The sequence below is a fragment of the Sciurus carolinensis genome, chromosome 1, assembly GCF_902686445.1.
Source record: "Sciurus carolinensis chromosome 1, mSciCar1.2, whole genome shotgun sequence".
Taxonomy (NCBI): domain Eukaryota; kingdom Metazoa; phylum Chordata; class Mammalia; order Rodentia; family Sciuridae; genus Sciurus; species Sciurus carolinensis.
This window is the reverse complement of record NC_062213.1, coordinates 169,266,358-169,291,978: the sequence shown is the minus strand read 5'-3', so window position 1 is coordinate 169,291,978 and position 25,621 is coordinate 169,266,358. Positions and strand designations below refer to the sequence as shown.

Genomic DNA, 25,621 nt, shown 5'->3' with positions numbered 1-25,621 from the left:
TGTACTCTTCATTGCACTGAATCGCTCATCAGAGCAAGGGTTATTGGCTGGAGTGACTAGTCTTGATTACCAAGAAAAAACTGAGATTGCTTCTATGCCTGGGGCCCAGAGAATCTTTTTTGGGACATGCCCCAATAACAAGAATTAATGGAAAATTATAACTAATAAAAAAGATGGTTGCATTGAAGATTACGACTTTCCAAGCATGAAGGTCTGAGTTGTCCCACCAGATGAAAACCCTGACCACTGGAGGTGTTGACTGAAGACAGGGAATATATAATAAATAGTGGAAAAAGAAACTGCAAGTATCAACTATAGTCCTGTGACCAGTAACAGGAAAAAGGAGCTTTAAGGCACAAATGTGCTTGCATGTGGATGGACATGCATTCATGTGCATGCATGCACATGCACACGCACACACACACACACAAACATACAAACTCTATTCTTGTAGTTTGCACAATTATCCTATCAACATCACCTCACAGTGCACATGTCACCCCCAACAGTGGCACTCACTTTGTTTTTATTGATGTCATCTTTTATTCAACATTTTTTATACAAGCTGTAGGACTGGCAGCAAAACCGGACTTCCTTCTCATGTGTCTGGGATCAAGTTCTTAGGGCTTTCCTCTGGCCTTCAAAGTTCAGTTAACCTAAACCTCTGCTAATCTCTGTCCTTTATTCCTATACCACTTTCCTTTGGGCCCTTTGATGGTCAGCAAGGGTCATTCCAGTTAATCTAAAATAAAGCTGCTTTTTAGCCTGGAGTGGGAGCCTTGACTTCCCTCCCCCAACAGGCCTCAACTCAGTTCATAGTCATTTCAGGGGATACTGAAGCTATGAGTCTGATATAACCTTGGTCTCTCCTCTTCACTAACCAACAGGAATTACCTTCATCTGAGCATAGCAGTTTCAGCTGTTTCCTGCAGTTATTTTATTTGTGTTGTCTCAGTATCCCCTTTTTGCTCTTTCAATTTTCTCCATATCTTTGAAACTGATTTCCCATATGAAATTCTCTCTGTTGAAATCCCTAGGATGTTTGTTATTATTCCTTTAGTAAGATCTAATTCTCAGAGGTAGTATAAAATTTTTTTTTTTTTTTTTTTTTTTTTTTTTTTTTGGGTGCTGGGGATCGAACCCAGGGCCTTGTGCTTGCAAGGCAAGCACTCTACTGACTGAGCTATCTCCCCAGCCCCTAAAATTTTTAATCACAGCAGACTATCTGGTATGTTTGTCAGCCACAACAATTTCTTTTGTTGTTGTTTTTGTTTGAAACAAGGTCTCAAAAAATTGACTGAGCTAGCCTCAAACTTTCAATCCTCCTGACTCAGCCTCCCTAGGTAGCTAGGATTACAGATGCATACCACATGGCTACAAAGTTGTTTTTTAAAGTTATCACTTGAGAATTTTCTCATTAGTTATAATTACTCTATTTCAGGTTCACTCAAAAATAATGAATTTAAACTTTCAATGAAGTTTTTAAATGACATCCAAACTTTAAAAAGAACAAAGTATTTAATTTCTTCATTAATAAAAAATTACAATCCTATAAATTTCACTTCCTCACTATTCATTTCTATTTAGTCAATAATTTTTAAAAGGACAATGGTAGGTGCTTGCTTTGCCAGTACATACACTAAAATTGGAACAATACAGAGATTAGCATGACCCCTGTGCAAGAACAATGCAAATTTGTGAAGCATTCCATATCCTTTTTTCACCCACTTGTCCAGTCGAGTTGAACTAAGTTCAGTAACTACTTCTGGACAATTCCTCACCCATCAAGGTTACCTGGGCTTTGTTTTTTTTCCCCCTCCAGCACTAGGAATGGAACCCAGGCTTTGTGCATACTAAGCACTCTGCCACTGATTGACATCCCCAGTCCCTCATGTTTGTATTCTCTATATATGTATTTACCCTTCCACTTTTTTGCCATGTATTAACACAGTATGAGGCCCTTGCCAAATACAGTACCCAATCTTGGATTTCCAGCCTCCAGAACCATGAGCTAAATAAACTTCTTATTAAAAAAAAATTTTTTTTAAAGACAATGGTAAGAAAACTCTGTGGAGAAATCTAATTTAGAGCTAAACTTCAATCCTCTTCCCTTGGAAGGCAGTAAACTAAAAGCAAAGTAAACAGGAACTCTATACTGGCTTATTATTTCAACTTTTAAAAGCTCCAGTCCATGGCAAAATCTCCAGGCACCTTACACACAAGCATGTGCGCATGCACACACACACACACACGAAATTTGTTTCACAGATAAGCTTGTGAATCGAATCATTTGATTTTTTAAATGGGCATTTTTATAAACCAGATAACCTGAGCACTTATATATTCTAAAAGTATAATGGTCAAGATGTGAAAATAAACCTTATCTTCTCTATGTGCTTTTAATACATTAAACAATGGACAAAAAAACATACTAAACACCTGAGTCATCAGATAAATGATAAATACCACCCACTTAGTAAATGAAAAAAATTCCACTATTAATTTGTGACGTGTTTTTTGTTGGTTTGTTTGTTTGTTTTGGTGATGGTGGTACTGAATATTGAACCCAGGGGAGGCTCTACCACTGAGCAATATCCTCAGCCCTTTTTATTTTTTTAAGATAGGGTCTCACTAAGTTTCCCAAGCTGGTTTCAAAAGTGAAACCCTTCTGCCATAGCCTCTCAAAAGTTACTGGGATTACAAGCATATACCTCTGTACCTGGCAAAAAGATTCTTTCATAAAAAAAAAGCATCTGCTCCCTCCAATTACAAGTAATTCACTAGCACTTCCTTCTAAAAAATAACTGTTTCCAAAAAAACAGTTTTTTATGAGGCTCTGGACAATGTACTGAATAAACAGTAGTAAAAACACATGCATACATTTGATGTTTGTTTATGACTAAATCAATGGTTTGCCCTTATGATGGTATATGTTACATGCACTGTAAGTATATTTTGTTAGCAACATATTGTGTAAAGAAATAAACCTTGGAGAGTCAAGAACACTTGCTTATACTCTTAACTCCATCACTGTTATGTTGTATCTTCTGGATCATATGCCTCAATATCTGTCAGCCTCACTTTCTGCCCATAAAATCAGGGAGAACAATGTCTTATCTTTATTAGCTTACAACTAAAATAAGAAAGTGTAAAACAAAGTTTTTTTAAAAAAACTTATGAGACAAAGACACTACACACATGTACTGAATTTCAAGTTTTTTATCCATAGAAAAGAATCTTATAACAGAAATTGGGACATGCCTTTCTTATGAATCTTCAAGAAAGGAGACAATATAGAAAAAAGGCATGGCTTTTATAAATAGAGAAACTCGAGACATTACAATGTTACACTATACTTGTGACATTGCGCAAATGCATGTAAACTCTCCAAGTTTCTGCAGCTGTGAAACAATCAGTATTAAATGAGGGAAAATATGTCAGTTGCCTTAGCACAGTGCCTTAAGCATTCTAAAAATGTTAAGTCTTTTTCCTTGGACTTACGGGTACATTTAAAAAAATCACAGACCCACTTTTGGATTCATATAAAAATGTGATTTCAAGAAAAGCTACAAAGTACAAGGATTTTAGCTTATCTCCCTCCAAGTGTGTGTGTGTGTACACATAGGTGGTGAATAACTAATATATGAGGGGAGTACTAGAGATTGAACCTGGGGCACTTAACCATTGAGTCATGTCCCTAGTCTTTTTTATTATTTTTTAATTTTTATTTTGACACAGGGTCTCATTAAGTTTCTTAGGGGATTGCTTAGTTGTTGAGGCTGGCCTTGAACTTGTGATCCTCCTGCCTCAGCCTTCCGATCCACTGGGATTATAGGTGTGTGCCACCACATACCTGGTGTAATTAATACATATTTTTTATAACTTCTGTTTAAACAAAAAAAAGGAAGTATCAATACTTCCACCATTTCTGTGTGTATTAATTCCTTCCTATCAAAAAGTTCCATATGCCAGGAAAATACTGAATAAAGGAACTACTTCTATAACTTGTGGAATCTGGTCTGGTAAGGCAAGAACTGACAAATTAGAGTCAATTGTATATATACCCTATATTCAACTTTATTTTAAAAATCAAACATTCAAAACAATGATTCTTTTAAGTGCCTTCGTATACCATTTCTAGCACTGTGTCTTCTGCTTTCTGTGCTAAACCTAGGAGAAAACAAGGAGTCCTCTTTCATTTTTCTTCTGGTCAGTAGACACTCAAGAGGAGTGTCAAATCTACAGTGATTTCAAAAAACAACACAATAAGGAAATAGTTGAAAAGAATAATACAAGATAAAAGTGACTTGGGGCTGGGGTTATAGCTCAGTGGTAGAGCACTTGTCTAGCATGTGTGAAGCACTGGGTTCAATTCTCAGTACCACATATAAATAAATAAAATAAAGATCCATTGACAATTTAAAAAAATTTTTTTAAAATGACTTTCTTATACAGACATAATACAGACATTAAGATTCATTCCTTTAATTTAAAAGAAGCAAACAAAACCCATCCTGATCAAATTTAAACCCCAAATATTATAGGAACTTTATTTTTAAAAAACCATTCAGTTCTGAATTTCTTGTCAAAAAATACATTAAGCAAGCATCATCTGTAACAGAAGAGTCAGAATGTTTCAGGGGAAAGGGAATTTCTACAGTTCAATCATAGCAAATGCTATCAATTTTAAAACATATCCAATGTGTACTCAGAACCCAGTAGTCAAACCCACAAGGGCTTACCACAATAAACATTTTGGCACACAAAAACATATAATTAACACTTAAGAATGAAACTGGAGTTATTAGCAGTCTAAACTTTCTAAACCGAAAAATTAAAAACTGAGCACAAAAGAAGTTTCTGTAATCATCTGGTTTGCTTTCTAGACAAGGACTTCAATAGAATTGAATGCTTTTGACGTCCCACTCCCCACACACACATACACATCCAAAAAAAAAAAAAAAAAAGGCTGGTACAGATTTTGGAAGTCAACCACATTTACTCTGGATAAAACTCTTTCTGACATTTTTTGAAAAGGGCATGGGGGAATAGACTTCACCTAAAAACTATCCATTAATCATTAAGGGTGGTACAGGTACCAAGAGAATTTGCTTACATCCTAAACATACTATTTCCTATAAAATGTAGCACATTTTGCAATTCAGGGTGAAATTTTTTCAAAGTTGTTGCAAGAGCACTTTTATTCATCTCCAAAACAACTTTATTCCTAGTTCACCATTTTCTGTTGGCCTCATCTGTACTTAACAGATCATGCTTCAGTGACAGCAATCTCAGTCATCAAAACACATGCCAAAGTTTGAAAAGAGGGAAAAAAAATCAAATCATTACACTACACTTGGAAGGCAGAATGGCTTTACCTCCTCTAACTTTAGAGTTTATTTTTTTAATCCAGAACTAAGTCTCTGATTTTGAGAGAAAAATTATGAATTTATTTTTACCTTAAAGTTTTAACTATTATGGTTCTCTTGGTCTCATCTTCCAATATTACCTTTTGATAAAAACTCAAAATCAAAAAAACCAGTCCACATGGTAAAACCATGTTTCAGGTAAAACAGTTCAGTGTTCTCTAAAGTTTTGTTACAAATTTACTCAAATTATTGCATGCTATCATATGATTTAGAAACCAAAATAGGGGTTTATAATCATCTTGAAGATTAAGGCTGAACAGTTAAAATGATGACAACCATACTCTGAACCATGTTTTGTTTTCTCATTATTGAACCAAGTTTCATTTTCTCAGTGCCAATCAATGGCTTAAAAAATTCACTTCCTTCCATCCTATAAAATAAGGGATGACCTTGAAAAGTTTTCTTTTTTTTTTTTAATAGTTTTTTAGTTGTCAATGGATCTTTATTTAATTTATTTATGAGGTGCTGAGAATTGAACCCAGTGCTTCACACATGCCAGGCAAGTGCTCTACCACTAAACCTCAACCCCAGCCCCAAGTTTTCTTAATAGTAAGATAAACAATCTTAAAAGATGGTGTTACCCAATCTAAACAAAATAATATACAGTTAAAAGTTGGAGATTTTAGGGAATTAATATAACTAACAAAAAATGTCTGAAAAAACAATGAACTTCCACAACAAAAATCAAATGCTCTATTAAAAAGTGGAACAACCTTGCAAACACGAAGCCCTGGGTTCAATCATCAAAACCACAAAAAAAAAAAAAAAAGTGAAACAAAAAATTAACGACTTTATATATTTTTTTACTCTGCTAAATTATTATCTACCATTAAGCACTTTACAACATACCTTTGTAGAATGCCATTTTCCTGGGGTATTACACCATTGATAGCTGCCTGCAAACAAGAAACAGAAAAGGCCATTTTTTAAAAACACATAACTGTCCAAGGGGGATAGGAAATGCTATAAAGGGATGTATAGCTAGAAATATGTATATAAGCAAAATAATTCCTTAATGATGTGAAATACCTTCTCTCTCTCTCTCTCTCTCTCTCTCTCTCGCTTTCTTTCTCTCTCTCTGGTGGCGGGAGGCGGGGGGGGGGGGGGGTTGTTACACAAAATTGAAGCCAGGGATGCTCTACCACTAAGCTACACCCCAGTCCTTTTTATCTTTTATTTTGAGACAGGGTTTTGCTAAATTGTTGAGACTGACCTGGAACTTGCAACCTGCAGTCTTCCTGCTTCAGTCACCCCAGTTACTGGGATTATAGCCATGCACCAGGCACCAAAATACTAAATGTTTCTCTACTTCTTGATAATAAAACAGTATTTTAGAAAAACCATGCATTTGGCACATAAATCACCAAATCTTGTGTCATAAAAAAAGGTTAATTCCATAATTCTCATTCAAGCAAAACACCCATAAAAATGATGCTTAAGGATGTCAGAACAATAAAATCAATACCTTAATCTTTTTAACATTATTTCTTTCATAAGATTGATGTGCAAGAGTCACAAATGAAAATCTCAATGAGAATGAAAAAATTAGTGAAGAAATAAATTCATTCTTTGATATAATAATCATTATTCTTAATGAAAAGAACATTGAGAAAAGAATGTAAAGGTAAGTTATTTGATAAACCTAATATCGTGATTATATAAGGTAACAAAAGAAAGCAGAATTACAGATGTTTCCTTATAAAAATATTTCTGACACAGTTCTCTAAACTAATAAGTTCCCAAGTAGTAAGAACACAGCACAGGTATGAAATGAAATGAATGTTTTTGAGGGCTATTAAGCAGGGAAGCTGTCCCATCTATGACTATGGGCAGTCTCTGCAAGGCAGGCAATATTCTCTGGGGAAAACAACAACAACACACAAAACAAAACTGCAACCTTTCCATCTTTGCTTTTCTGCCATATCAATTACTTCTTTCCTTCCCTTTCCCATTCACATAAAAATGAAAATATAACATGAAAACATGAACAACTAAGACTTCAATGTTTAATCATCTATCTGGAAATCAATTGCCAAAAAATGATCATGTATTTTGTGAAACACTAGTTTACATATTTGCCAGAGGTGGGTCAATTTACAGTGGTGTACTGCTGAATGGAAATAAATAAAGCAGTGTGTAACATACTTGCTATAAGTTTTGAGAGTCCTAAAGTTCCACTGACCAAAAAAAAAAAAAGAAAAAAGAAAGAAATCCACAGATTAATACAGCAGAGAATACCACAGACATCTAACAACTGACAACTCTGGAAACTTTTTAAATTGAGTCAAGAAATGTTAAAATTGGTTTTCATGGTCACAGATTCAATAGAAGCATCTTTACCTAGTGACTAATTATCCTCCTTAATGAAAGCAAAGTTTCTAAACACAAATATCTCCTCTGTTAAATAATAGTAAATGTTTAGTTTGAATCCATCCCATTTATTGATTCTTGCTCTTATTTATTGTGCATGGGGTCTTGTTAAGGAAGTCTGGTCCTAAGCCAACATGATGGAGATTCAGGCCTATGTTTTCTTCTATTTGGTGAAGGATCTCAGGTCTAATTCCTAGATCCTTGAACCATTTTGAGTTGAGTTTTGTACAAAGTGAGACATAGGGGTTTAATTTCATTTTACTGCATATGGATTTCCAGTTTTCTCAGCACCATTTGCTGAACAAGCTATCTTTTCTCCACTGTAAGTTTTTGGCACCTTGATCGAGTATGAGGTTACTGTACTTATGTGGGTATGTCTCCGTGTCTTTTACACTGTACCATTGATCTACCTGTCTATTTTGGTGCCAGTATCATGCCGATTTTGTTACTATTGCTCTTTAGTAGAGTTTAAGGTCTGGTATAGTGATAACTCCTGCATCACTCTTCCTGCCCAGGATTGCTTTGGCTATTCTGGGTCTTTTGTTCTTCCAGATAATTTCATGATTGCTTTTTCTGTTTCTACAAGAAATGTCATAGGTATTTTAACTGGAATTGTGTTAAATTTATATAGTGCCTTTGGAAGTATGGCCCAACTACTCGGTTTATACCCAAAGGACTTAAAATCAGCATACTACAGTGATGCAGCCACATCAATGTTCACAGCAGCTAAGTTCACAGGAGCTAGATTGTGGAACCAACCTAGATGCCCTTCAACTGACAAGTGGATAAAGAAACTGTGGTATATATACACAATGGAGTATTACTCAGCCATAAAGAAGAATAAAATTATGGCATTTGCTGGTAAATGAATGAAGGTGGAAAATATCATGCTAAGTGAAATAGGCCAAGCCCAAAAAACCAGACTGATAAGTACATGACAATATATAATGAGGGGAGGTGATGGGGGAAGAGAAGAATGAAGGAACTTTGGATGGTGTAGAGGAAAAAGGGATGGGAGAGAGTGGGGATGGAAAAACAATAGAATGAAATAGACAGTATTACCCTATATGTATGTATGATTACATGAATGGTGTGAATCTACTTTGTGTACAACCATAGAAATGAAAAGTTGTACCCCATTTGTGTATAATGAATCAAAATGTGTCTGTAAAAATAAAAATTATTTTAATTAAAAAAATAAATGAATAAATAAAAATAATAGTAAATGTTTAAGAGAAAACTCTGTAGTGTTGGAAAAGAACTAAAATATTAGAGTTTAGAAAGATTTTGGTTCACATTCACTAGGGAATGCCAAAGTACAATGGAAAAAAATACTAAGGGTTGAGAAAATCCAAACTTTATATCCAATTTCTCATATTATTAATTTGATAACCTTAGTATATTCACTGAAATTCTTGAGTCTTGGTTACCTTGTACATAAAAAAAAAAGATTATGCCTGGCATACTGACACCTGCCTATAATCTCAGTTACTTGGAAGGTTAAAGCAGAAGGATCACAAATTCAAGGCCTCCGCTGGGGACATAGCTCAGTTGCTAGAATGCCTGCCAGGCACGCACAAGGCCCTGGGTTCAATCCCCAGCAACACACACATACACACACACACAAAAGGCCAGTCTGGGCAATTTAGAGAGACCCTATCTCAACATTAAAAATAAAAATTCTGGGGCTGTAACTCAGTGGTAGAGCACCCCTAGGTTGATTCCAGGGTTCGGTTTTCTATAAGGTAATGCCCTTTCCTACTCTGGCTAAATCTTCATTATCCTAAGGGAAGCTTCTGTTGAATACACTTTCTCAAAAAGTTCTTCCCTGTGTTCAGTGATAGAACAGTTGGTGCTTAGCATACACCAGCCTTGTTCATTCCCTTACACCAAACACAAACACAGAAAATTCTCCCCCAATTACACCTCCATCTAATTAGGTTTATTCTCAAACTTCTGTTCTTTGTAGTAAATTATCATAATTTACAATTATTCATTTGGTGATTTTCCTTTTTTTCCTTTCCTGGGGCTTGAACCCAATATCTCATGCATGCTAGGCAAGCCCTCTGTCACTGAGCTACAACCCCAGTCCTACTTTTTTTGAGACACGCACGATCTTGGTAGGTTGCCCAAGCTGCTCTTAAACTTGAGATACTCTTGCCTCAACCTAAGAAACTGGATATATATAGGTGTATGCCAATGCACCAGTTGGTGATTTTTTTAAAAATACATAGTATGGTTTATTTTGTTATTTTTTTATTATTTCTATTTTACAGACTGCATTTTGATTCAAACTGTATGCAAATGGGGTACAACTTTTCATTTCTATGATTGTACACGATGTAGATTCATATCGTTTGTGTAATCATACATATACATAGGATAATGATGTCTGTCTCATTCCACCATTTTTAATACCCCCACCTCCTCCTCCCTCTCATTTAGTTGGTGATTTTTTTAATATCTATCTTTCTCACTAAGCTGTAGGCTCCACAAGAGAAGACCATGTCAATTTTATTCACTACTTTATCCGGTTCAGTACCAGAACATCAAAGGTACTCAATAGCAAATTATTAAATGAATAACTAGAGGAGTACAATGAAAAGTCACCCAAACTTGAGGAAGATTCAGGGAAAACTTCTGGATTAAACAATGTCTCAAGTGAGACTGAAGGATGAGTGAAAAACACAGCAAAATGGGGGTGGAGCATGCTATGCAGAAGGAACAGTAACACTTCCTCTTTTCAAGACTTCCCTCTTCCAAGATCTTGGATCATCTTAAACAGTATATTTGGCTCAGGGTAGGAAACTGGTCCCTGACCTCAATTTTATGTGCATAATAAAATTTTTGCATAAGTAAAATACAGTCCAAATTGAAGGAATAATAAAAGTATAATTTGCTGAAGGAATAAAGAATACACAAACAGATTTTAGACTGTGTGGATTATGGAAATCTTCAGAAAAAGATAGCATTTATTCTGGCTTTAGAAGCAAAGGAAATTCCAGATTAGTTCAACTTTGAACACAGTAACTTTAAGGTAATAGTAGGACTCCATTTGTTCATATAACTAAAGTGTATCAGTTGCCAACTATGTACCAAGCACTGTAGTAAGTAACAGAGGTATGAACACTATCTTCTAAAAAGGACCAAATATACTGTATATTTAATTTTACAATGAGAAGTTTAGGTAACAACCCAAGGGGAAAAGTCCAAAAAGTTATTTTAAAACTCAAAGATAAATGAAATAAAGTCATATCTGTTTAAAGGCAAATTAATGAATCCATGGAAATATTTTAATTCTCTCCCTTTCTATAAAGTTACCTTCTTTGGTGAAAAAAAGGGAGACAAAGACAGTCTTCAAAAATGCATTAAAAACAAAACAAAATACACAAAAGAAGGGTTAAATACAAGGGAAAGACTAAAAACGTGGCACAGAAGGGGCAAAGAAGGAATATAAGGAGGGACACACAAAACTGGAAAATGTAAAAATAGTCTAACATAAGGTTTTGTGTTGTTAGATACATCCGAAAACAGTTTACCAAGAACTAGACTATGGATGGGGAAAGAAGTATGACTAATTCTTTTGAAATAATAAGTGTGGAAAGTATAAGGATTGAACTGCAGGAAGAATAATGAAATTTTTGTTTGAGTTTTTGCTGTTTTAAGAAGTACATATCACTTGCTAAAGACTAATTGTTTCATTGCTAATGTTCTTTTTGTTAGGAAGATATTATATCTCTCTTTTCATACACTGGAAAATAATAAGAACTCATTAAATGTTTGACCCAAGTAATAGAATCAGGACAATATTTCCATTTCTGAGACTAACTCAAATGACTAGTATATTGTCATATCATCATATATTCTAAGAAAAGCAATTTATCTTGACAAAGCTTATAGTAGTCTGACACTCCCATTTTAGTAAAAATTATTGTTTTCATGCTAAGTTATGTCCACCCTTTTAATCTAGTTTGTAACCTGCCACAATCAGAACCCAGACTCTATATTCTCTTTAGCAAAACTTAAGAATGCAACACACTCTGAAGTGCCATTTTCTAATATCTACAGGAAAACACATAAGGTATGTGGAAAATAAGGTGGAAGTTGAGGTCACACATGGGAAAATAGGAATATTCAGATCTTCAGCCTCAACAGAGGAGGGAATGATAACACTCATAATGGGTTTTAGGCCTTTGGAGGGCACATATGGCAAACATTCTAGTAAATCTTAAAATACCGGAAACTGAGTCACCTATAAATTGGTGGATTATAAAACTGCATCATCTAGTACAAACCATCCCCTAAAATGAAAAAGGCATATTCTTTCTTCGACACACATAAAAAATTTTGGTTTTGGTTTTTTGTTTGTTTTCCAAACAAAAGTTCCTTAAAGGAAATGCCAATGACATTTCTTAAAGAAGAAGTGAGAAGGGGTAGGGATTTATAAACAGCATTCAGAAGCCTCAAATAATAACTTCTGAGGAGCTGACATTAAATAGTTCTTACTAGATGCTAGGAATTCTCAAAGAATTTCATATACACTAACTCACTAAACTCTCATCTTACCCCTATTTTACAGATGAGGACATCAAGAAAACAGTTGAAAACTATCACAACATTGGACAAGCAAATAAAGAAAGACAAAAAGAGATAAATTAGACGTCAAAATTTTAAATGTCTGCCCTTCAAAAAAAAATGAAAAGTCAGGCCACAGATTAGGAAAAGAAGAACTGTAATACATAAATCAGAGAAAGGACTTTTTCTTCAGAATACATACAGAATTCTTATAACTTAACAATAAGACAAACAGGTCAATAATAAAATTGGCAAAAGATCTGATCAGACAATTCTCAAAAGAATATAAATGGCTGATGAACATAGAGATGTTCAAAGTCAATAGTCATCAGGCAAATACAAATTAAAACCAAGATAAGATACAATCACACACTCAAATGATTAAAATTAAATCAGAAAATACAAGTTTTGGCATTAATGTCAAGCAATAGGAAGTCTTATATATTATAAAACAACTTCTTGAAATTTTTGACAGTTGCTTTATATAAAGGAATAAGTGAAAATATTTTGCCCAGCAATTCTACACTTAAGTATTTATCCAAAAAGAAAATATATGCTCCAAAGACTTGTACAGTAATATTCATGGCTGCTTTGTCCACAGTACCCAATAAATGAAATAACCAAATGTTCAACAGCAGGCAAATGTTTTGGGTATACCACATTGTAAGGGTACAGTGGAATACGACCCAACAATGAAAACATACTACAGATATATTCAACTATATGGATGCCTCTCAGAAACATGTTAAGTGAATAAAGGTAGATATAAGAGTAAATACCAAGGCTGGGCAGGGTAGTGCATACCTGCAACCCCAGCAGCTCAGAAGGTTGAGGCAGGAAGATCACAAGTTCAAAGCCAGCCTCCGTGACTTAGTGAGGCCCTAAACAACTCAGTGAGATCCTGTCCCTAGATAAAATACAATAAAGGGCTGGGGGATGTGGCTTACTGGTTAAATGCCCCTAGGTTCAATCCCTGGTACCAAAGGCGGAGGGGGAGGAAGCAAAGCAAATATTAGCTCAATAACAAATAATAACAACAACCCGATTCAAAAAAAAAAAAGGGCAAAGAACTTGAACAGGTATTTCTCCAGAGAATATATACAAAAGGTTAACAAACAGATGTGATGTTCAACAATACTGATCATTAGAACAATGGAAGTAAAAACTACAATGAGTGGGGCTAGGGTCATAGCTCAGTGGTACAGAGCTTGCCTAGCACATGTGAGGTACTGGGTTCAATCCTTAGTACCACATAATAAATAAATAAATGAATGAATAAATAAGGGTATTATGTACATCTACAACTTTTAAAAAACATTAAAAAAAGAAATGAGTCTCAAAAAGCTACAATGAGATATCATCTCATGACCATTCGGATGGTTACTATTTTAAAAACATACAATGAAAGTTAAGTATTGGCAAGGATATAGAGAAATCGGAACCCTTATGCATTGCTGATAGGAATATAAAATGGTGTATCTACTGTGGAAAACAGAGTATCAGTTCCTGGGAAAAGTGATGCATCAATTCTACTTCTGGATATATACCCAAAAGAACTGAAAGCAGGGATCTCTACAAGATATTTGTACCCATGTTCACAGAAGCATTACTTACAATATTAAAATGTGGAAGCAATCCAGGTGTCCATAAACAGATGAATGGATAAGTAAAATGTAATATTTTCAGTCTTAAAATGGAAGAAAACAAAGGTTACAATGCTAAGTGAACTAACCCTAGCACAAAAAGACAAATACTAAGTGTTTCTACTTATATAATATAATATAGTTGCGGTAGTCAAAAATCGAAAAGATGAAAAGTAGAATGGTGGTTGCCAAGGGCTGGGGGAAGGAGGTAAAGGGTGATTATTGTTTGATGAGTAGGGAGTTTCAGTTTTACAAGATGAGAAGAGTTAAGGGGATGGATGGAGGTGATAACTATACAACATTGTAACTATAATTGTTAAAGTGGTAAATATTATTTTATGCATATTTTACCAAAATAAAAAAATAATACATTTTTTTAAACAAACATGGATTGACTGATGATGGATACAGGGTTTCTAATCAGAGATGAAATGTTTCAAAATAAGATTATGATGATGAGTACACAACCCTATAAATATAACAAAACGACATTAATTTGTACACTTCAAATGGGTGAGTTCATAGCATGTTATGTGGGCTAGATATAAAAAGGAATTATAAGGTATTTTATTTTCAATTAAAAATATTTTCAACAACTTACATATTCTTCAATAAATAACAAGGGGCTCACCAAAGAACAAATATTTTATGATTCTATGTATATGAAACTCTTTTAAAAAAAAAAAAAGGACAAATCTAATCTACAGGTACAGAATGCAGGTAAGGGTTGTTTGCGCTAGGTAGCAAATGATGGGGGACAAACAGAATTTAGAAATGAGGACTGTGATGGTATTTACATGGGTATAAACATCTGTCAAAATTCATCAACTTTTACACTCAAAATAAGTTAATTTTATTGTATTTAAATTATACCTCAAAAGTGAATTTTCAAAAAAAAAAGTCACAAAGATGGCGGACTACACGGTGACTGCATCTCATGTCACTCCAGAACTCATGATTCAAGAAGAGGAGGTATTAAGAGACTCGGGACCAACTCAGAGCCGCCAGGTGAGTCCCCCCTACTGGGCAAGGCTATCTCTGACCAGGCGACAGGCCCAGATCACAGGCAGCTTCTCCGAGCAGGGCCACCCAGCGAGAGACTTCCGCACACAACCGCGCACAGCTAGGCTCCCCTGGCCCAGGTGGCAGGCCTGGACCGCAGGCTGCTTCTCAGAGCAAGGTCGCCCAGCGAGAGACTTCCGCACACTGCTAGGCTTCCCCGCACACACCCTATCCCCACCCGGGAGGCAGGACCAGATCACAGGCAGCTTCTCAGAGTAAGGTCGCCCAGCAAAAGACTTCCGTGCACAGCTAGGCTCCTTCGGCCTGGGCAGCAGGCCCAGACCACAGGCAGTTTCTTGGAGCAGGGCCACCCAGCAGGAGACTCACTTGCAAGGCCGGTTCCCCGGCCCAGGCGGTAGTTCTGGACCACAGGGAACATGGCAGAGGAGGGCTGTCAAGCCAGAGACCTACTCCTACGGCGAGGCGTCCTGGACCAGGCGGTAGTTCCAGACTAAAGGGAACTTCTCAGAGGAGAGCTACCCTGTGAGACTTCCACACCACGTGAGTTTTCCCCACCAGGTGAGGCTTTCCCACCCGGGTGGTAGAACTAGAGACCCAGGCTCAGAACAACAGTGCCCCAGCCCACAGTCTAGTCCCCCTTTGACTGAACATCGGTGACAAGTGGAGGCGCCTCTACCCACTAGCAGGGAATACACTCCACCTGAAAGCCACCACCCCCACAGGGGCAGCTTCCTTGTGGATCACTGCATTATCAAGTTCCTCCAAGACTTCAAGCTACTGAAAGCTAGGAGGTGAGTTATTGGAAATCTACAGGAACACTATAAGTCAACAGGGGAAATCTGCAATATCTCAGACTTTCACAACTAGAGAGGCAGATATCAAAGGAATATGAGAAAAGAAGGGAAGAAAATGTCCCAAACAAACCTAGATGCTACATCAATAAAATCTAATGACAGCATGGCAGAAGAAATGTCAGAGAGGGAGTTCAGAATGCACATAATTCAAATGATCAGAGAAGCAAACGAGATGAAAGAGCAAATGCAGGCTTGTATTAATGATCACACCAATCAACAGTTAAAAGAGCAAAGGTGGGAAGCAAAACATATTTCAAAAAAGAGTTAGAGATACTGAAAAAAAAAAAAAAAAGAAAAACAGAAATCCTTGAAATGAAGGAAACAATAAACCAAATTAAAAACTCCATAGAAAGCATAACCGATAGGATAGAACACCTGGAAGACAGAACCTCAGATATTAAGACAAAATATTTAATCTTGAAAATAAAGTTGACCAGAGAAGATGGTAAGAAATCATGAACAGAATCTATAAGAATTATGGGATATCATGAAAAAGCCAAATTTAAGAATTGTTGGGATTAAGAAAGGCACCGAGAAACAAACCAAAGGAATGAGCAATCTAGTCAATGAAATAATATCAAAAAATTTTCCAAATCTGAAAACTGAAATAGAAAATCAAGTACAAGAGGCTTATAGGACTCCATATATTCAAAATTACAACAGACCCACACCAAGTCACATTATAATGAAAATACCTAACATACAAAATAAAGGCAGAATTGTAAAGGCTGTGAGAGAAAAGAATCAAATTGCATTCAGGGGGAAACCAATAAGAATATCAACAGATTTTTCAACCCAGACCCTAAAAGCTAGAAAGACCTGGAACATTTGTCAAGCTCTAAAAGAAAATGAATGCCAACCAAGAATCTTATACCCAGCAAAACTTACATTCAGATTTGACGACGAAATAAAATCCTTCCATGATAAACAAAAGCTAAAAGAATTTACAAATAGAAAACCGGAACTACAGAACATTCTCAGCAAAATATTCCATGAGGAAGAGAAGAAAAACAATGATGTAAATCAGCAAAGGGAGGAACTACCCTAAAGGAAGAGCAAAATAAAGGAGAATCCAAGTAGTGTCAAAAAAACAAAAATGAGCCAAATGACCGAGAATACAAATCATATCTCAATAATAACTCTGAATGTTAATGGCCTGAACTCATCAATCAAAAGACATAGACTGGCAGATTGAATTAAAAAGAAAGATCCAACAATATGCTGCCTGCAAGAGAATCATCTCATAGAAAGAGATACCCACAGACTAAAGGTGAAAGGAAGGGAAAAAACATGAAGTCCATGCACATGGACTCAGCAAAATGGCCAGAGTATCCATCCTCATATCAGATAAAGTGGACTTCAAGCCAAAGTTAGTCAGAAGGGATAAAGAAGGACATGCCATACTGTTTAAAAAAAGTATAAATCAGCAAGACATAACAATCATAAATATCTATGCCCCAAACAGTGGCTCATCCATGTAAGTCAGACAAATCCTTCTCATTTCCAGGAACCAAAGAGACCACAACACAATAATACTAGGTGATTTTAACACACCTTTCTCCCCATTGGACAGATCTTCCAAACAAAAATTGAACAAAGAAACCATAGATCTTAATAACACAATCAATAATTTAGACTTAACGGACAGTTATAGAATATACCATCCAACAAACAGCGAATACACTTTCTTCTCAGCAGCACATGTCCTTCTCTAAAATAGACCATATGTTATGCAACAAAGCTACTCTTAGCAAACAAAAGAAGACAGAGATACTGTCTTGTACTCTATCAGATCATAATGGACTGAAATTAGAAATCAATGACAGAATAAAAAACAGAAACTACTCCAAAACCTGGGGATTAAATAATATGCTACTGAATGATGAATGGGTAACAAAAGACATCAGGAAGGAAATAAAAAAATTCTTAGAGGTTAATGAGAACAAAGACACATCATATCAAAATCTCTGAGACACTATGAAAGCAGTACTTAGAGGAAAATTTATTTATGGAGCACATTCAATATAAGAAAAAAAAAATCAACAAATCAACGACCTAACACTAGAGCTCAAAGCCCTAGAAAAAGAAGAACAGAGCAACACCAAAAGTAGTAGAAGACAGGAAATAATTAAAATCAGAGCTAAAATCAATGAAACTGAAACAAAAGAAACAATCAAAAAAATTGACAAAACAAAAAGTTGGCTCTTTGAAAAAATAAACAAAATTGATAAACCCTTAGCCACACTAACAAAGAGAAGGAGAGAGAAAACTCAAATTACTAGAATTCGGAATGAACAAGGAAATATCACAACAGACACGAGTGAAATACAAAACATAATTAGAAGCTATTTTGAAAATCTATACTCAAAAAAAAAAAAGAAAAACTCGAAGACATCAACAGGTTTCTACAGACATATGAATCACCTAAACTGAACCAGGAGGGCATGCACAATTTAAATAGATCAATTTCAAGTAATGAAATAGAAGAAGTCATCAAAAGCCTACCAACCAAAAAAAGTCCGAGACCAGATGGGTTCTCAGTAGAGTTCTACAAAACCTTTAAAAAAGAACTCATTCCAATACTTCTCAAAGTATTACATGAAATAGAAGAGGAGGGAACCCTCCCGAACTCATTCTATGAAGCCAATATCACCCTAATGCCTAAACCAGACAGAGATACATCAAGGAAAGAAAATTTCAGACCAATATCCTTAATGAACATCAACACAAAAATTCTCAATAAAATTTTAGCAAATCACATACAAAAATATATTTAAAAGATAGTGCACCACGATCAAGTGGGTTTTATCCCATGGATGCAAGGTTGGTTCAACATCAGGAAATCAATAAATGTAATTCACCATATCAACAGACTTAAAGTCAAGAATCACAATTACTTCAATAATGCAGAAAAAGCATTTGATAAAATACAGCATCCCTTCATGCTCAGAACACTAGAAAAAATAGGAACAGTGGAAACATTCCTTAACATTGTAAAGGCCATCTATGCTAAGCCCATGGCCAATATCATTCTAAATGGTGAAAAACTGAAAGCATTCCCACTAAAAACTGGAACAAGGCAGGGGTGCCCTCTTTTACCACTTCTATTCAACAATGTCCTTGAAATTATAGCCAGAACAATTAGACAGACCAAAGAAATTAAAGGGATATGAAGGGAAAAGAGAACTCAAACTATCTCTATTTGCTGATGACATGATTATATATTTAGAGGAACCTGGAAATTCCACCAGAAAGCTTTTAGAACTCATAAGTGAATTCAGTAAAGTAGCAGGATATAAGATCAACGCTCATAAATCTAATGCATTTTTATACATAAGTGATGATCTTCAGAAAGAGAAATTAGGAAAACTACCCCATTCACAATAGCCTCAAAAAAAAAAAAAATACTTGGGAATCAATCTAACAAAAGAGGTGAAAGACCTCTACAATGAGAACTACAGAACACTAAAGAAAGAAATTCAAGAAAACCTTAGAAGATGGAAAGATCTCCCATGTTCTTGGATAGGCAGAATTAATATTGTCAAAATGGCCATACTACCAAAAGTGCTATACAGATTCAATGCAATTCCATTTAAAATCCCAATGATGTACCTCACAGAAATAGAACAAGTGATCATGAAATTCATCTGGAAGAATAAAAAACCCAGAATAGCTAAAGCAATCCTTAGCAGGAAGAGTGAAGCAGGAGGTATTGCAGTACCAGAACTTCAACTATACTACAAAGCAATAGTAACAAAAACAGCATGGTATTGGTACCAAAATAGACAGGTAGATCAATGGTACAGAATAGAGGACATGGACACAAACCCAAATAAATACAATTTTCTCATACTAGACAAAGGTGCCAAAAATATGCAATGGAGAAAAGATAGCCTCTGGGAAAACTGGAAATCCATATGCAGCAGAATGAAACTAAACCCCTATCTCTCAACCTGCACAAAACTCAACTCAAAATGGATCAAGGACCCTGGAATCAGACCAGAGACCCTGCACCTTACAGAAGAAAAAGTAGGTCCGAATCTTCAACATGTCGGCTTAGGATCAGACTTCCTTGACAGGACACCCATAGTACAAGAAATGAAAGTAAGAATCAATAACTGGGATAGATTCAAACCAAAAAGCTTTCTCTCAGCAAAGGAAACTACCAGCAATGTGAAGAGAGAGCCTACAGAGTGGGAGAAATCTTTGCCACTCATGCTTCAGATAGAGCACTAATCTCCAGAATATATAAAGAACTCAAAAAACTCTACACCAAGAATACAAATAACCCAATCAACAAATGGGCTAAGGAAATGAACAGACGCTTCACAGAAGAAGATCTACAATATATGAAAAAATGTTCAACATGTCTAGTAATAAGAGAAATGCAAATCAAAACCATCCTAAGATTCCATCTCACCCCAATTAGAATGGTGATTACCAAGAATACAAGCAACAATAGGTGTTGGCAAGGATGTGGGGAAAAAGGTACACTCATACATTGCTGGCGGGGCTGCAAATTAGTGCAGCCACTCTGGTAAGCAGTGTGGAGATTCCTTAGAAAACTTGGAATGGAACCACCATTTGACCCAGCTATCCCACTCCTTGTCCTATACCCAAAGGACTTAAAATCAGCATACTACAGTGATGCAGCCACATCAATGTTCATAGTTGCTCAATTCACAATAGCCAGATTGTGGAACCAACCTAGATGCCCCTCAATTGATGAATGATAAAGAAACTGTGGTATATATATACAATGGAATATTACTCAGTCATAAGGGACAATAAAATTATGGCATTTGCAGGCAAATGGATGAAATTGGAGAATATCATGCTAAGTGAGATAAACCAATCTCAAAAACCCAAAGGACGAATGATCTCGCTGATAAGCAGATGATGATACATAATGTGGGGTGGGCTGAGGCAAGAATGGAGGAAGGAGGGACTGAATAGAGGGAAAAGAGGGGTGGGAGGGGTGGGGGGAGAAGGAAAAAGAAAAAAATAACAGAATGAATCAAACACCATTACCCTATGTAAATGTATGATTACACAAATGGGATGCCTCTACTTTATGTACAGAGAAACAAGATGTATCCCATTTTTTTAAATAAAAATAAATTTTAAAAAAGTCACAAAGATATCTCAACTATAGTACAATGACTAAAATTAAAAAGACTGCAAAAAAAAGGTCTAATAACACTAAATTAAAGGCAAGAATGTAGAACAAATCGAATTCTCATACATTGTTGATGAGAACATAAAATAGTACAACTACTCTGGAAAGAGTATAGTTTTTTGTTTGTCTGTTTCTTGTTGTCACTGTTGTTTTTGGGGTGGGGGGTAAAATAAGTCTTCCTATGTTGCCCAGGTTGGTGGTGAGCTCCTGGGCTCAAGCAATTTTTCCATTTCAACCTCCCAAGTAGCTGGGCCTACTGGTATACACCATTGCACCCAGCTGTTTTGCAATTTTACATAAAGTTAAACACATACGTACCATACAGTCCAACAATTCCAACAATTTCAGTCTTAGGAATTTACCCAAGAGAAATAAAAACATATATCTTGCATGTATAAATATTTACAGCAGATTTTTCCATAACAGCAAAAGATCAGATAGAACCACACTGTCCACAAATCAATAAACAGACTCTGGTACATTCACACAAATGAATGTTATTCAGTAATAAAGAACTTCTGACACATGCAACAATACAGATGAATCTTGTATACATTATGCTGAGTGAACAATGCAGGGCATGGAAGAGTGTATACTCTATATTCCCTTTATGTAAAGTTCTAGAACACACAAACCACTAATATATAGTGGTGGTTACCTATATAGTGTTGTGTGGATTAATGGAAAAAGAAAAGAAACTGACTGACAAGGAAATCTTGATGGTGAAGGGGAACTGGATACAATAATGTATAGGACTACCAAAACTCCGAGAAAAGGATACAATTAAAGCATGTACTTTACTGTCTGTAAATTAATTATTAACAAAATTTGGTTTGACAAAAAAATTTTGATTTAACAAAAAAAAAATGTAACTCCAATTCACAGCTTCATAAAAGGTAGAAAAATGTAATCTCAGATGCAAGTTATACTCCATTAGCTATTAAAACAACCTTCTGTGCTTTGTTCCTGTCTGGCATCCTGTCTCTCTTTTCTTTGATAGAAACCCTGCTTTTTCCTTTGGGGAACCACTCATACTCCATTCCATATTATATTATAACTTGATCACGATGAGTCAACAACCTAGATCAATCAGACACTCTGTTAAAGTGTATCCTACCTAAATGACAACTGATTGAAGCTGTGTTCTGACAACAGTATTCTAGAGGTACTTTCCATGAGTTTCCCATAGAAAAACTCTATTTACTGACCTAAGGCCTGGTTTTTCAAGTTGTCTTTCAAATCTGTGAGTGTTTTAGCATCCTTCCAGTAACTTTTGCTTCCTATCTTCCCACTCACTAGACATTCAGATAATGATAGCTTGAGATTAGAAAAGGCTACATGACAAGTTCAATACAATTCATATTAAATTACTAGCCAGTCCCCATTTTTCTAGACTTTGAGGCTTATATCATAGCATTATAATTAGCTTTATTCTTATTAGTAATCTCCTCAGAACACTGCAGATCAGTGAAACTAAATATGTAGAACATTTCAAATGTAAAGTTTTTAAACAACTGGAAAACACAAAATTTAACATTTTATGAAAAAGTTAACATATTTTCATTATATCTTTAATGATAGACATTATTAGCAGCTAAAATTAAGGGTACAGGCAACTGCGTATTCTCTACTTATTATATAACTATTACAATATTACCTGTTTTTGTCAACTGTACTTTTTTATCTCTAGAAAATATTTGAAGAAAAATGCTTTCTAAATTTATACACTTTTGCTCAATTTCAAATTATTTCTGTATATGTCAGATTTCAAATATTTTCAAAATACCTATTGCATAGGTACTAGAATCTTAACATTCACAACTATAATCTTACCGTCAAGTGAATTCTTCCAATACAACATTCTCTTCTCCATTTATAATGATCCCCTATATACAATATCCTTTCTCTTTTCCACCATCTCCACTAATTCAAATTCACTGATTCTTTTATTCATTGATCACCTGATATAATCCAGTAAGTGTTTATGACACATAACAAGACATGTTTCTTCCCCCAACAGATATTTATGAGAACAACTGTTGGCAATGCGATGTGACAAATAGTATTGTTATTAAATCAAGCTCAAGACCCAGATCTGAAACATATCCTTCAAGAAAATTTAAACAACTCAGAACTCTTTCTCAGTGATTTTTCCTATTATCTTAATTTAACACTCATTCATATTATTCATTCATTTAGATATTAATTCATCCATTCTACCTTCAATCAATTCAACAAATATTTCAAAATCACCAACCTAGAACTGTTCTGGGTACTAATGTGAAAAAGTTGTGAAAAAGACAGAATCATCCTTTCTTTATCATGATTTTTGCCCTGAGTGAAATGGTATCATTATATCCATAAGAGGATCTGAAGAAATCTATCATTCTTTAGCTATGAACTACAGAAATTTCAGCTTTTGCCTCGTTAGCATTACATTAATCAAGTGAGCTATAAGAATGCTTTATTTTAGCATGAAAATTTTCCAAGTTACCAATGTGACAAATTAAACAAACAGTAGTAGTATGTTTAAGTCCATGTTAAAGCGGAGAATTCTAAAGTAAGACAAGATTATAAGTGTGAGCAAATGGGACCTCAAAAAAACTGTTAAATAACATTTTCTTCTCTTTCTACTAGATAACAAAATCATTTTAATAAATAATTTTAATAGTTCATAATTACTGTTACAAACTACTTCTAACAATCTGCTATATTTAAATTAATTCTTCTAAAATTTTCTTTCAGATTCCTATTTTCTAAATATTTCAAAATTTCAATATGGTGCCCTTCTCTAAACTTTCCTCAAGTAGTCTATTCTATGACCCCAAAGCTGGTAATTCGTTCCTCCATGTAGTACGGAGTTGAGTAGAGCAACATGTTACACACTACAAAGGTAAAAGAGTGGAAGTAATATGATTGTCAAAGGAAAAGCTCGCAAGAAGTCAAGTCTTAAGCAGGGATGAGATTCAGAGCATCACAGAGGTATTTTCCCCACAAGTACAAGGGCAAAAGTATGAATGTAGTACTTTGCCTTTCCAGAAAGTTGAAAGTAGTTCTGTGTGCCTTTAGCAAAGGTTTGGGTCAGAAAAGAAGTGAGAGACTGGAAATGTATGCAAAAATTAGACTACAAGAGGTAATATAAATGTAATAGAAGTTTTACTTAACATGAAAATAACAAAAATGCAACTGTTTCAACTTAAATTTGCCTTCCAGTAACATTTTTTGGTCAGCACTGTAAAACAGGAATTGAAAAAGACAGAAAGGTTAAGAATGATGCTCTGACTTCTAACTTGGGTAGACTGTTCTAGATCCAGCATTGTAGTCATGGAGAATTGCAAACAAGTCTAATGATTGAATTTCAAAAGTCAAAAACTACATAGTTATTCACCAGTGCTTTTCTTTCTCTCACATTCCACATTTAGTAATCTATGAGGATTTCTAAGGAATTATTTACTCTTATCTCTAAAATATTAAGACTTTGACTATCCTTCTCTGCTACTAGCCTGGTTCTCTCTGGAATAGTATTTCAATACTTTCCAAATGGATCTCTATGTTTCTACCTTGGCCCATACACTTTTAGTCTATTCAAACAGCATCCAACATGATGTTCATACATGTTGAATTAAAAAAAAAAAAAAAAAAAAAAAAAAAAAAAAAACCTCCTGCTCAAAATTCTCTAATACATTCCCATATAATCAAAATAAAAGTCTTACCTTACAAGACTATGTAGTTTGGTTCCAGCTCCCTCCCTGACTTCATCTTCTTCTATTAACCCATATTCAAAACTCGAGCAACCCTGGCTTCTTAATTTCTTGACCAACTAAGGGTGTTCTCACATCAAACTCCTTATACTTACTCTTGTCTGACAGAATGCTCTCCCTTAAAATATATATGCACACGTCTTACTCCTTACTTCAATAAATTTCTTTTCAGAGGTCATTACAGAGAGTCCTTCACTAACCATCCTATCTAAAAGACTCCCTTCCATCCAAGATACAATTGTATCTTTAAAAATTGTACATTTGTTTCCTTCTTTGTCATCTGTCACCAAAATGTAAGTTCTGAAGCACTGTTTTGCTCACTTACAAGCAACAGTTCCTTGGTAGGTACGAATTAATATATACTAAATAGATGAATGGATGAATGAATGTCATCAACTTTAAAACATGACCAAAGAAACAGTTTGGGTAATGATAGGGAGATCTGAGACTTCCAGTTTTAGGCATGTTGATTTTGAAGTACTGATGGGACCGGTGTTGTAGCTTAGTTGTAGCATGTGTAAGACCACAGGTTAGATTTCCTAACACTGCAAAAAAATAAAGGGGGGAAAAGAAAAAGAATGAACTGAAGTAGTAATGGAACATTCACACAGAAATAAATTATAGATCGTTCATATGAAATGTGAATTTGGAGCCATAAATCATTTAAAGTATTTGGCTAAAAACTAATATCATATGATTTTTATATATATATATTTATGTATGATGATTTGTGGTGATTTAATATAATACACACATTTCATATGTGATGATTTGATATACATGTGAT

At 35.1% G+C, this 25,621-nt stretch overlaps 1 protein-coding gene and 1 non-coding gene across 2 annotated transcripts in view; one reads left to right on the top strand and one right to left on the bottom strand.

Moving 5' to 3' along the window:
• The window catches only part of Faf1 (Fas associated factor 1), a 459,649-nt gene that overhangs the window by 321,625 nt on the left and 112,403 nt on the right, over window positions 1–25,621 (bottom strand). The window contains exon 3 of the mRNA XM_047554623.1: window positions 6,279–6,325. Within this exon, the coding sequence (XP_047410579.1) occupies window positions 6,279–6,325 (47 nt within the window). The remainder of the gene's footprint in view (window positions 1–6,278; window positions 6,326–25,621) is intronic.
• Window positions 1,616–1,717, top strand: LOC124968423 (U6 spliceosomal RNA). Its single transcript, XR_007105717.1, has one exon. It is a non-coding gene; the product is annotated as a U6 spliceosomal RNA (small nuclear RNA).